The sequence below is a fragment of the Copadichromis virginalis genome, linkage group LG18 (genome assembly GCF_057382275.1).
Source record: "Copadichromis virginalis isolate Kocher_CV1m ecotype Utaka linkage group LG18, C_Virginalis_male_GT1.1, whole genome shotgun sequence".
Lineage (NCBI taxonomy): Eukaryota > Metazoa > Chordata > Actinopteri > Cichliformes > Cichlidae > Copadichromis > Copadichromis virginalis.
Genome location: NC_140635.1, coordinates 14,558,325 through 14,572,681, shown reverse-complemented (window position 1 = coordinate 14,572,681; position 14,357 = coordinate 14,558,325). Strand labels below are relative to the sequence as shown.

General features: G+C 37.4%; 1 protein-coding gene across 1 annotated transcript; it reads left to right on the top strand.

The window, feature by feature from the left end:
- The first annotated feature begins 4,091 nt into the window (after positions 1-4,091).
- Positions 4,092-14,278, top strand: LOC146687489 (MAM and LDL-receptor class A domain-containing protein 1-like). Its single transcript, XM_085439532.1, has 20 exons — positions 4,092-4,263; positions 4,653-4,784; positions 4,909-5,033; positions 5,157-5,394; positions 5,848-6,116; positions 6,484-6,574; positions 6,696-6,836; positions 8,217-8,350; positions 8,449-8,620; positions 9,200-9,319; positions 10,303-10,379; positions 10,524-10,614; positions 10,727-10,846; positions 11,523-11,622; positions 11,714-11,864; positions 11,987-12,206; positions 13,284-13,407; positions 13,730-13,859; positions 13,937-14,012; positions 14,100-14,278. Exons 1-20 carry the CDS (start codon positions 4,092-4,094, stop codon positions 14,276-14,278), a joined length of 2,862 nt encoding a protein of 953 aa, XP_085295658.1.
- The last annotated feature ends 79 nt before the right edge of the window (positions 14,279-14,357 follow it).

Genomic DNA, 14,357 nt, shown 5'->3' with positions numbered 1-14,357 from the left:
AATGAATTTTCTGTGTAGAGTTTGCATGTTCACTGCAAGGCTGCGTGGAGTCTCTCCAGGTTTTCTGGCTTTTAAGCCAACAAGTAACGTACCCAATGGCATGTTAGCTTATCTTGTGATTCTAAATTGGCTGTAGGTGCAAATGTGTGCAAGTGAATGGTTACCCTGTGTCTCACCCAATGAAGCTGAGGTGACTGATGCTACCAATGCTATAATTCATGATGTTATGACAGATCCGGGGGGGGGGGCTGTGTGCATCCTGAGTGTAGTAACATAATGTCCTGCTTTACGGAGTAGGCATTCAGATGTTTTTCTTTTTGTTTGGTTTGTTGTGTTTTGTTTCCAGTTCTTCCTTAATATCTATCACTGCATTTTGTATTTTCACTTCCCCTTTGGTTATTCTCCTTTTTGTGGTGGCACATTGTGCTGAAGTATGAACCTTTGTTACCACGATGATGTTTTTATGATGCCTGGATGAAGCTGCTACACTAATAAAGCTCGAGCTTTTGTTAAGCAAAAAATAAAATTATACTTTTTTCAACATATTTAGAAACAAAACTATTATTGTAGGGTAAATCAAAAGAAATACCTTCAAGAATATAAACACAAATGCTTTGCAACAAGGTGCAAACTATTGTTTACACAAAAAGCCCAGATTAGACACAAAAATATCTAAAATAGAGTGCACAGTTCTGAAAAAAAAATCTTTGGAGAAATGAAAGTAAGATAAATTTGGATGATGGGAAAAGAAAAATGCAAAGAAAGAGAAAAACATTAACGATCCGAAAAATTATCCGACAAACATGGTGAAGGCAGTGTTATGGTATCAGCATGTTTGGCTACCAGTGGGACTGGGTCACTGGTGTTTATTGATGATATTAATGCTATTGATGATAGAAGCATCCGGATGAACTCTCTGCTCAGATTTAGCCAAATCCTGGAAAACTGATCGGACAGAGCTTCACAAATGGATAAAGTAAAGCTGTTGGTTATTTAAGATGTTCTTAAATAACCAAGTCAGTCAGCTGATCTAAACCCAACAGAGCATGCTTCTCACAAGCAAGCAGCAACTAATGGTGGCTGCTTTAAAGGCCTGGCAGAGCATTATTAGGGAATAATTACATGTGATGTACAAGGGTAAAAGGTGTGTTATTTCAATTGCTATCCAAGTATAAAAAACAATCCTTATATCCTTATATTAGTTTGTCCAAATTTTCCTGGAGCCGACCCAGTTAGAAGGTCAGATCAGACCCAACAGGCTTGACCATTACATCTTTTAAACAGGAAGTTTACTTCACAAAAAAAGTGAGAGGTCTCCACTTTTGTATATTTATATCAATTTTAATAACAACGAGACACATTAGTAAGACCAAAAGAAAAAAAACACTTAAATGCTTGACCATAAACCATGTTCTCAAGCCATTAAATGCTTTTATAATCTACAAAATATAAGTTAGCCATGCATTACGAGTTATGATTTACAAGCAAATGATAGAAATGCAGTGTCGCTCATTGAGCACACCCTGGACTTTGGTGTTTGATAAGGTTTCACAGTCTCAGCTCAGCTGTGGTAATAAAAGCTGATGTCCAGTATTTCAGGTACAAACTGAAATACTGGACTTACACTGTAACCTGGTTATGATGTTGAGATGTTTCTCTTTATTTGGACTCCTCACGTTTCTCTTGTCATCTTTGTTTAGATGTGAAACAAATATTTGCTCTGCTTTCAGGTATGTTTCTCTAATCTGAAATTGCTTGCAATATATTTTTTGTACATCCTGAGGAAATAAGGGGTATAACAGTGAGGGAGAGCACTCATGACTTGTGTAACCTCTGACAAATTGTGCAATGTTTGCTGTAGACGCTTTAAAATGTATGAATAAGAGTAATATAAATAAATATGCACCAATAAACATGTCTCCTTGATATCTTCTTGTAATGAAACTGTCTTCACAGTACTGTTAGTCATCGTCTCGTCTCGTCCTGATGAGGAATTTAACAGTAATTCTGGTGAATGTGTTCCTGCTGGCCTCAACTGTGATTTCAAAGAATTGTGGCGACGGCTCTGATGAAGAATTTTGTGGTATGTGGTCGTTCTACACAAGTTAAGCTGAAGCTTAAATTTATATTTTAGTGTCAGCTATTTAAAATTTACCTGGAGAAATTGTGATGTCCTTGTCTCATGCACACGGCCAGTTTAACATGTGTTGAGTAACTCGTGCATCTGTTAAGATTTTTAACTCTTTGACTACATCATGATCATTATTTTCAGACCTGTTGCAGTCTGTGAGAAATGTAAACACAATTAAAGCACAAATAAACAAATATAAGCGATCATGTGTTCTACTTACTGTTCTACTTTGAAGTGACTATTTTTCTTTTTACATGAGTAAATTTGTTCATTAATTTACAAACACTGGTCGTGAGATGCTATGTAAAAGCTTGATATCAGAACTTTTTCTTTGCACTTTTAGTTTGTAGCTTTCAATGATAAATCCATAATTTGATATATCATCTAAAAGGCTCATGCGACTTTGAGGATCACTCCTGTGGTTGGAAAGATGTTAGTCAGACCTCTTATTCCTGGAGAAGGCAGATGGCAAACATTACCTTAATACCTGGACAGGACCATACCACAGGAAGTGCATGGGGTGATTAGTATAACTTCCTGTCATATTGTTGATGGCACATTTTAAAGTGGATGCAAAAACTACTGAGATCCATTTTTCATTTGATTATGAGATTTAGCCTGTTAACACTGGATTTTTTTTTCTGATTGCCACAGGTCATGTAATGCATATAGATGGTAAGGAAGGAGGTGGGGTTTTTTCAGATGCTAATTTGGAATATTCTGTTGACCAGGGAGCTGCTCTGGGATGCCAGATTAGGTACTAAAAATTAATCACAGCTGAGTTCCTGATTGATAGTGCATATCAGTATGCCCCATGCCAGCAGTTATCTGTTTTTATGTAATCTGTCTGTTAATATGTTTCAGGTTTTGGTACCATATTTATGATCAAGAATCATCATCGCTCCCATCAAGATCAGCTCTTACAGTAAAAGTGATCAGAGACCACACTGAAACAGATTTACTGACGATTTCTGGTGAAACAGATGGTTGGGAGAATGCCACAGCGCTAATTGGGAATCAGCCAGGAGGATACAAGGTTAGCAAAGCATCCTGTAGACTTTAACCAATACACAGAAAGTAACAGCAAACATTTAATTAAGGTTAATATCTTTTTAGTTCCTCCCTCATATTATATTGATCTTTATCTGATCTTTAACTGTTTCATGTTCTTCTGGAACACCTCTGCATCTGGGGCAACAATAAAGCATTTTTTTCACTAAAAATGCAACACCATAGCACTCAGAATGATGAAGATGCTTTTGTAAATTAAAATACACATCATAATTTCAGGTGAACTTAAGCAAACAGGCCAACCAGGTAAAATCCGGATGCTTTCCATTAATCAAAGCAACAAATGTATCAAAATTTAGATGTACATGAATGTCAGTGACCTAAAGTGTTATTAAAAAAAGAGATTACAGTAATACTAATTTTATGGCTGTTTGTTCTGACGTATCGACCAAAGTAGTTGTCATTGTTAAAAAATATGCCTTTAATTCTTTTAATTTAGTAATCTAATCTATTCTTCTCATTTTGTCATGTATGGACCCAATAGACGTCTTTTCTACTTGTAAAAAATGTCAACATCCGTCAGTTTTTTCAGCTATACTGGAACCCAGTAGATCACATCAGGGTTTCAACCGTGTTTTCATGGCAAGATGAAAGTGTCATGTTTTCAGTAATTTCCTACTGTACTTAAAAGCAGCAGTGTACAAACAGTACAGAGAGTTTAAGGAACCATTTCTTCATTTCTGACCCTCTGCAATCATAACTAAGAGATTGTGGGGGGGTGTCTTCAAAGAAATGCAGTAATCTTCTCTTATAAGGGTGAAAAAATACTTTCTAACTTTTGATTATGAATTTAATACTGACTTTTCAGAACAAATGAAGAGTAAAGGTCTTTTTCTTTTTGCAGCTACTGTTTTTATTCAGTCTTTCATTTTTGGAAAAACTGGATGTTATGTTGGATGATATCAACTTTGAATACTGTAAAGAAGGGGAAGTCCCAGCTGGAGGTATAGACAACCTTTCATGTGACTTTGAAAAGGATACCTGTGCATGGTACCATGACTACAGAGCCAGTCTCTTGTGGGAAAAGAGTAAAGGTGGATATGATCTCCCAACTGGGAATGGTGAGTAGCCTACTGAGCATTAACATATAGGTTTAATATTTTGGATCTTCCTGGGTGACATGGATTGAAATATTGTGATTAATAAATAATATTAAAGCCATCATGAAACTATATACAGTAGCAACACAGTTTAAGTAAACTATAAAACCATCCAGAGTACTATGCATGGCCTCTGATGTGTCTTTTAGGTCATGTGATCTTCTGTAGTATTAATAACGCAGTCATTATCTTAAATATCTGCTCACGTGTAAGATTTATGTATCATCTATTACAAATTGCAGTAAATTCAAGTGAGTGTATAACTTGACTTTTGCATCTCACTCATCACTTCAAAGTTTATGAGATTGCTCTGAGTGTATCTCCTGTTGTGTTTTGTTTTTCTTCTGCAGGCTACTACATGCTCATAGAAGCTAAACGAAACCTAAACATCTCATCAGCAGCCAGACTCATTAGCTTTCCTCAGCCTGCGGGTCAAGTGCTTTGTGTGAGTTTCTGGTACCACATATTTGGCAACAGCATTGGTACGTGAACCGCTGTCCCTAACTGCACTTGGAGGCAAATTTTATCTAAATGCACAGAGAGATAACAATATGTATTTTAATGAATTGAGATACATTTAATGTATTGCTGTTCTCTCATCATCAGGCTCACTCAAGTTTATTGCAAAGCATTCTGGTGAGCCAGAGACAGTTATGTGGATGAGAAGCGGCACCCAAGGAAACAAATGGCATTATGCTGATCTTACCTTCAACAGCAACAAACCAATACAGGTATAACTGATGCTTTTGTAATTGCTATAGCTTGTTTGTTTGTCTGTTGGCAAAATCTTTTTCAAGAAATACTACTGGAAAAATATTTTGTGCAACAAAATCTGATGTATACCTGTTTTCCAGTTTATTATAGAAGCTGTTACGGGAGGTGAACAAGGGAGCATAGCCATTGATGACGTAGTGGTGTTCAGTGGCAAAAATGGTTCTTGTCCACCAGAGAGAGAGTGCACCTTCCAGGGCTCCCTTTGTGGTCTGCTGCCTCACCAATCTGCAAACTTCAGCTGGGACCGGATCACCGGAGAGTCCCAACCATCCCTCTCTTCAGGCCCCAGAGTGGATCACACACTGGGGACAGATCAAGGTATGCAAATGTTTAGAATAACGATATACGGTTGATTTTCAAAACCACACATATATTAAATGTTTTGTGTTGTTGGAATAAAGCTCAGTAGATCAGTTGAAGTGATATGATTCATCCTCTGGGGAGTATGAATGAATTACATTTTATCAAGGCCAAAGTCCACTTTATTGTCAGTATTTGTTGTTTCCTTTCCAATCTTGAAGTTTAAGGCAGGAATAGAGATGCAGTGCATGTGTTGTGTTTATTGGCACATGATACGTTTTCAGTAGAAATATTTGATCTTATTTGAAAGTACCTGCAATGTTTTTTTGAGGATGACGCATTGTCACACATGATATAGTTAGTGATTTCATAAACACGGTGCCTTTCCAAGCTAAGCAACCTGTGCACAAAGATAACTATGCATTTCCTCAAAATAAAGCAGAATGTATGATAACGCCACAAATTTTGTAGGTTATTACCTGAGCGCCCAATTGTGGAGCCATCCTGTGGGGTCCAGAGGTGCAATGACGAGCGCGGTGCTCGAGCCTACCCCTTCAAAGGGGGAATGCCTAATGTTCTGGTACTACATGGAGGGAAGTGGCGTGGGAGAGCTAAATGTGTATCTTCAAACCCCCGACAGCCATGAAGATCCCGTCCAGCTCTGGACCAGAGCAGGTGATCAGGGGAAGCACTGGAGGCATGGAAGAGTGACACTTCTCAGTCCTCATAGCACATATCAGGTATGTACACATAGACACAATGTTTTTTGTTTTTTATGTCATTTTATATATTTTCTGTAGTTTGTCTAATAATATAATATAAAATATATACTGTTTTGAGGTTTTTTCCTCTGGCACAATATTGTTACGCTTCATCTAATACTATATATATCTATAAAGATTGCCACTGTCGATTAACTGATTTTTTTAGTTATGTTTTCTCCTGTATGGCTTTTTACTTGTGCCTTGTGTTCAAACATTTTATATATTTCAAGGATAATGAAACACTTAAAAAAACACTTACTTTCATCATTTTAGCAATTATACTTTAAAGGATGTCATGTAAAAGACAGAGCTATTACACGACATTTGTGCTTTTGAATTCGAGGTGATTTTTGAGGCGATAGTTGGGGATGAACCAAGCAGAGATATAGCCATTGACGACCTCATAGTCCTGAATGATGCATGCCCTCCGACGGGTAAGTAGCCACTGTAGATTTTAGATAACAAATTAATCGTAGTGTTTATTTGTTCGATTGATTTGATTTGATTACACTGTGTGTATCCAGCTGTATAATGTGTCTGTGTATTTCTTTGAAGGTTTTTGTGACTTTGAGAGGGACTTCTGTGGTTGGGTCAACAATCCTCCCCCAGAGTTTGGAGTTGAGTGGGATTGGCTCTCTAGCAAAAGTGATGGCTCAATGATTCCACCCAGAGACCACACCACAGGATCTGCTTTAGGTAATTTACATGTCACACATGTACTTTAACTATAATGGCAGGCTCACTTCAATATTACTGTTATAGCATTTGCTCTATAAGTGAAGATATCCTTCAAATTCTTAGGCAATGTCAGAAGATGCCACTTTTTAAAAAATAAATATGTTTTTCAGGCCACTTTGCATTTTTCATGGCATCCGATTCTGATAAAGAAGAAATTGCCCAACTGGAGAGTGAATCAATGGCAGCTGTTGACCAAGCTTGTCTGGAGATGTGGCACCATGTTGGAACATGGCTATCAAGTAGTGAGTACAGTTTGGTTTTTTTTTACTTTATATTAATCTTGTTTTATTAACAATCTGCAAATATGTGGTGTAAACAAGATAAGGTCTGCTTTTCTGCAGTCAAACATGAATAGTTATCAACTTTACAATAACTTAAAGACAGAAACTACCAACATTAATGTCAGTCATGCCATGTTAGTGTTAATTACACAGTGTAACAGTAATTTCATGCTAAGTCCAATGCCAGTCATGAAAAAACTCAATCCAGATCTTAGTACAGTTATCAAAATTGACATTGTAAGTGGAAAATTTATTTCAACCTGTCAAGAGATCAGTGAATCTACTGTAGTAACATGTGGATACAAAATAATAGCATCAATGTAACTACTAGCAGCTATAAATTGAAGTAGCAAAAGCATTTGTGTGAAAATTAGCATGCAGTTGAACCTTCACTTACATTCATTAAAAGACCCAAACAAAAGTCTTATCATTAGTGGTGCTTTGTGTTAGAAAATTAAATTGCTGTCGTTATTTAAACCCCTAAATAAATTGTCACATGTTGATTATTGAGGCTTGGATCCGATACAGACAAGTGAGGCAGAGCCATTTATTGAGGCTGAAGTTAAAGTCAAAAACAGCACACTGAAGTTGTTCAACCAACTCTAGAAAAAAAACTGAGAGGAAAGACTGTTTATACACATAAGGGGTGGAAATACCAAAGTAGCAAGTCACAGCTGCAAATAGTCAAGACAGCAGGGGAGGGAGCAAAACCCAAAACCAGGCACAAGAGTTAACTAATTAATAAAGTATAACCAGTTAACTAATTAATAAAGTATAACCAGTAATGAATGCAGAGACAAAGAAATAACTCCTCTGTTAAGCATCTCCTCAACAGAAGGGATAGCACAGGAGAATGAAACAAAGGGAAACTAGTAAGGGAACTAATAAACTCCACAATTAAGAAACAAATAAAGGCTCCAAATACTAAAATAATAATAAAACTTTAAATAACTTATACATAAATAGTAAACATAACTAAGAACCAAACAGAGAACCTCTAATAACAAACATAGTATAAACAAAGAAATAACACTTAATTATTCTCTTGATGACCCAGGGCCTTCAGCCATTACACTGACGGTGTTTGTCAATGAGCCTGCTGGACTGCGTGCTGTGTGGAATACAAGTGGATTTTCTAATAACAATTGGATCAGAGACAGGGTGGATTATAGCGCATCAGGCCCTCACCAGGTAAGAATTGCATCATTTTGATGTTGATTTTCTCATGAAAATATTGACCAATGATAAATCAGCGCAGAGTTTTAAACTTCTATTGTTCTTTATCGCAGATTATTTTGCAAGCCAGGTGTCCCGCCTCAACAGATGACAGCTTTTCCCTGGATGACGTTCACATAATCAGGAACATGTCTTGTGATGACCTCATTCCAACCACTACACCATACCCAACCACCACCATGACCAGCGCTCCTGCCTCTGCCATGGACTGCACCTTTGAAGAAGGTAAAAGTGCAAAATTTACCAGAAATTTAGCAGAAATAGCTTCATTTGTTAATAGTATGCTACAAAATGAAATGCCATTCAAGTTCTTATGATTACTGGCATTAGAGCTTACAAATCATGGTCATGATAATGAAAATGTTAGACATAAAATTACCTTTAAGAGCTTTTTCCACAACTAAAAGCTCATAATCATTGCCATTGTGTTTTTCTTTTAATCATCAGTGACTTTGAAATATATGGACACAACTTAGCTCAATGAACAATAAAGAAATATAAATGAATTTACAATATTTGTTGGTATTATTGGTATCCCATCTCCTTCATGCCCAGTTCAAAACACCGGGCTTCATAACACGACTTCGCTAAGTATGCATTGGCTATATCCATCACTATATATGATCTATAACATATATAGTTATATAACTATAACTATATATGATCTATCTATAACATTTTAAAATATTATAGATATGAATGTGTAACCACTCCTACATGCATTTTTCTCAATTTGAGTATGTCAATTTTTTCTTTCCTGCTCATGTACTTATATCGTGTTTGAATACTCTCTTGTAAAAACAGGTCTGTGTAACTGGGTCCAGGAGGCCAATCATGATTTGAACTGGACTCTCAGTATTGGACTTCCAGTTGAGCAACCATGGGATGGACCTCAGTATGATCATACTGTTGGGAATAATGAAGGTATTCATTATTGACAGTAATATAAGCACAGAGGCAGTGCATTTATAACAGAAGTCTAGTGATACACCTTAGCTGAAAAATAATGAACAACTTTGATACCCAGTTATCCTTTGTCTTGTTTTTCTAGAGAAAGTCTTTCTTTCTTTCTTCTTCTTCTTTTTTTGGCTGTTCCTTGTAGAGGTCACAACAGTGTCTCATCTGCCTTCAACTCACCCTGTCCTTACCATCCTCACCTGTCACATCAACCTTCTGCATGTCATCCTTTACTACATCACTACTTCTCTTTCTGTTATTCTCCTGTTTAGAAGCTCCATATTCAACACCATTCGGTCACTATATCCACTATCCCTGTTCTGCAAATGTCCAAATCATGTCAGCCTTGCCTCTCTAGGTTTTTCTCCAAGCTGATCAACCTGAGCCGTCCATCTGATGTACATATTTCTAATCTCGTGTATCACTCCCAGTGAAAATCTTGGTACCTTCAACTCAGCCTCCTGTCTTCTTGTCAGGGTCACCATCTCAAACCATACATGATTACATCATACATCTCACAACCAACTTGTAAAGATTTCCTTTCTCTCTTGTTGGTATGTTTCTGTCACCTCTGACACCCATCTCCATCCACTCCACCCTGCCTATACAGTATTCTCCTGTTTTCACAACAGCCCGGCCTTTTATTCTCATCTTCATCCATTTTCCCCTCTCTATCAAGGTTTCTTTCTACTTATTAATGGATTTGGATCTAAGAATGGTGAAAAAGCAGTCATCTCTGTTCCTGTCATTACTCGTGCGTCACCAATCTGTGTTGATTTCTGGTATCACATGCTCGGGCCTTCAGTGTCAAACCTGGATCTGCTGGTTCAAACAGTATGTAACCTTTTTAACACAACTGAACCTTCAGTTTCAGGCTGTGCTTTATATCATCTTCAGATTTCTTCACATTCCTTTACATAATTTTTTCTAGCAATCATCTGAACTCTTAGTTTGGACTCGTCGGGGAACGCAGAATCCAGAGTGGATGAATGCGAAAGTAACCCTCAGCATGAATGACATAGTACAGGTAAACCTCACCTTGCCATAAAAATGTCAGTCAATTTTCAAGTAATTTTTTAGCTTCTGACTCTGAATAGAAATGTCTCTAATTCAGAAACATTTAATGTAGCACTTTGGCAGCATTAAACTTTGCATCATCCTTAATTCACAGATTGTGTTTAGTGGTCAAAGAGACACCAGCAGTCAAGGATTCATTGCTATTGATGATGTTAAAGTTAAAGAGGGGGCCTGCAGTAATCACGGTATGTAAACATTAACTCAGTACTCCCAGTTATCGTCAAATAACATCAAATCAATATCAAATAAATAAATAAAATAAAACTTTGCAACCTTTTTGTTTTAAACACCATTTAGATGTGTGTGGGTTTGACTCGGACTTGTGTGGCTTTGAGAATGATGTGAGTCATTTGGGTCGCTGGATTCGCAGAAAAGGAACAAAGCATCATGTGGATCACACATATGGAACTGAGAATGGTGAGTGCTGAACTGTGCCACAGTGCCACTGCACAATGTGGGATTAACAGAGCTGAGCAGTCATGGTCTCACTCCTACAGGACAATATTTATGCTGTAACTATAATGGTAATATATTGTAAGTCCTAAGTTTGTCCCTTGATATCAACTTGTGGATCAGAGCTCTACAATAATAAGTCACAATAAAAATGCGACTCATCATCTTGTAAAATAATTATCAAGAAGGAGTATGTTGCATAATGTAACACATTGTTTTAATGCGAAAATACTGCATAGCTTTATTACTCAATCCAATCATCTGTATTTGATGTGTTATATCTAATATTTCATACAACTCTGTTTAAAAAAAGGATTCTGTTACTTAACAGGCCTGCAGGATTATCGAGGTGTAGGCTCTTCTTTTAGCTAATCCTCTGCAGTGTTTGACACCTTTTAGATGGCAGCTAAAGCTTAGACGGCTGTTACAGACAATATAATACAATACAATATTTTACCACTGAAGCAGGAATGTTATAAATTGCCATAAGCTGATTTTCACAATCAGTCATAAGTTCAACAAATTGTCTGAAAGTAGCAGCATTGTTCTCTGCCTCAGATTTTAGTCATCGTTTCTCAGAAATGTCCCAGTCAACAGTCGTCTTTGCATTTTTGTCACAAAACAAATTTTGTTTTTATAGGTTTCTACATGATGGTAACATCAAATTCTACACAGGATGAGATCGCTGAGCTGTTCACACCAGATTTACCTTCAGCTAAAGAAATGTGTGTGCGCTTCTGGTGAGTTCAAAGATCCATCACAGATTTACAATTGGAGGTTGAAGACTGGTGCACATATTACTGTACATTTAATGTAAATGTACTATTTTAGGTACTGGTTACCCACAGACTCCTCTAGCAACCTCGCTATCCATATAAGACAAAGCGCAGAAGTTGGTGATGTCCTCTGGCAGCAGACTGGAGGGCTCTCTGCAGGCTGGGAGGTGGCAGAGGTCACGGTGTCATCACCTACAAAATTCAATGTAAAAGCATTTGTTTTCTTTTCTGACAATCAGACAGTCTTATTCTTCCAGTATGTTTCATTTTGTATTTTTCTTTATCTTCTGTGGGAATTCTACCTAAAACAGCTGTGTTGCTTGATCAGGTGGTGTTTAAGGCTGTTCATGTGCATGGCACGAATACCACAGTGAAAATTGATGACTTTTCTGTGAGGGACGGAGCCTGTAGTCCTCTGGGTAGCTGTGACTTTGAGTCTGGACAATGCACCTGGGTCAACATCCTCCAAGAAGACGGACATGACTGGGTGCTGGCCAGAGGAGGCTTCCACGGTCCACCAACAGACCACACCACTCAAACCCCGGAGGGTATGGCCTTAAACAAGGATTACTGAGTCAAGGTTTTAGCCACAAAAATGTGATATACAGGGGAAAAAAAAACTAGATAAGCCAACAGTTCTCTTTGATACATTTGGATAAAGATTCTTACATGTTGGGTTGGTTTTCCATCGTCTTGCAAGACTTGGTACAGGACTTACAAGGATTTATATGACCTCCATTGCATTTTAGTCTGATGATATCAGCTTTTTGAGCCTTTTAGGGAGATTTGCATGCACATTTTGCATATTTGTGCATATTGAATAAAACAATCAAGAAACCACTCTTGGTTTAGAAAGAATTTATTTTGGTTCAAACTCTAGTGGCTGACAGCTCAGTTTTTCATTGATATCCGCATTGGCATAGACAGTATTCAGACTTATTTAAAATACATTTAAATCCTTAAAACTGCACTGACCAACATTTTTTATTTGCTTACATATTTTATGTATAATATTAAAGTGGTGACTCTTGGGATTCCCATCAGCTCTGCACTACTTAAATGTCTTCTAGCTGACACTAGCGTTACAGTTTAAGCTCACCCTTACTGCTCTTATCTGCCTTACAAATAGCTAAAGCTAAACACTCAGAAAGTCAACCAATGGTGTGGATTTCAGTTCCCAGTGAACATTTTGTCTTTGTTTGAAGTTTCAAAATGTGACAGATGGTGTGAATCATCTGAAACTTAGTTAATTATAATCAAAAACTGCTGATGTTGCAACCTGTTGATGTTGCAACCTGATCTATGTGAACTGAAGTTAATTTTTAACTGACATAACATAGTTACTTGAAACATACTTCTCTTTTTTTTATCCCTGACTTATGTCCTGTTGCTGACCTAACCTCCTCCCTGACTAGATGTAATGTTTCTAAATTCTAGATGCTCTCTATTTATAAATATCTAAACCTTAACAACTGCATTAATATCATTAGAAAATAATATGTTTAATCTTTTAACGTTTATGCTGGTGTACCCCAAGTTTGAATTGTTAAAACAGCAAAAGGAGCAGCATTAAATATTAACTGTATTTATTTATTGTGTGAATTTTGTTTTCTTTTTGCATGGAGGTCGGTTCCTGTTGAGCTCGTCACCAAACCAAAGTCACAGCAGTGTTGCACAGGTAGTGTCTGAATGGATCCAACTTAAAGACACCACATCCTGTCTCACTTTATGGTACCACATGGACAACAGGTCAGCAAAAAAAAATCAGGTTGCACTTTATCCTGTTTATCTTGTGTAGTTTCCTCACTGACTTCCTCAAGAAGTGTGCACAAATGTCATGTATTCGTGAATCACCTGCTTTACTTTGTGCAAGACTGAGAATATTCTGTGGCAGAGTTCAGTTTGTTCCAAAAAGAGTTGCACTACCAACAGTGAAACCAGCAGCCTTTTAACCCTGTAGCAGAAAGATGCCATTATTAGTTTTGGAAATGAAAAGTGTATATTTCTTGTTTTTAACAAGAATCTCTCTTTTTTTTCTCTCAACTAAAACAATTTTCCTGTTGTCTATCAGCGACTCCGGGACTTTGCAGGTGTTCATACATTCAGGGCCGTCAGACGAGGATCTGATGTTCCACAGTAACAGCAGTGAGAGCCGCTGGGGCAAGTTCTCTCAGTCTGTAGAGACATCCAAACCTTTCCAGGTATTGCAAACAGATTTAGCTGTTACATTAGAACCCAGGAATATTATATACATATTTACATGCTCTCTCAAAAACAGCTGCTGATCGAGGCAGAGACTAGCAGAGGATTCATTGCCATTGATGACATTTTTCTCACACCAGGCCTCTGTCAAGGTACAGCTATTCTTTTTTTTTTGTTGCATTCCCTTTTTTCTTAGTAAATCAAGTTACACAAAATATTTTGTTTTCTTTTTGACACAGTTAATGAAACAGATTTGGGGTTTGCGGGTTGCTCGTTTGAGAATGGCACATGTAACTGGGAGGACATCAGTGTTGGCCAGTGTCGGTGGATGAGAGGAAGGAACGTTACTGGGAATACAGGACCACCCGTGGACCACACTCTGGGCACTAATCTAGGCAAGGCCAAATACACACACTAAAGATATAATAATACATTTACACCAAGCGTCAAATCAAACTGTCTCAGATTACTTTTCCTAAACCTGGACTCTTCTTACA

Bases quoted from the DNA above. Each gene is read 5' to 3' on its own strand.
- LOC146687489 (XM_085439532.1), top strand. From the start codon at position 4,092: ATGTTGGATGATATCAACTTTGAATACTGTAAAGAAGGGGAAGTCCCA. The intron at 4,264-4,652 runs GTGAGTAGCCTA...TTTCTTCTGCAG, and splicing joins TGATCTCCCAACTGGGAATG to GCTACTACATGCTCATAGAA. The intron at 12,207-13,283 runs GTATGGCCTTAA...TTTTGCATGGAG, and splicing joins CACCACTCAAACCCCGGAGG to GTCGGTTCCTGTTGAGCTCG.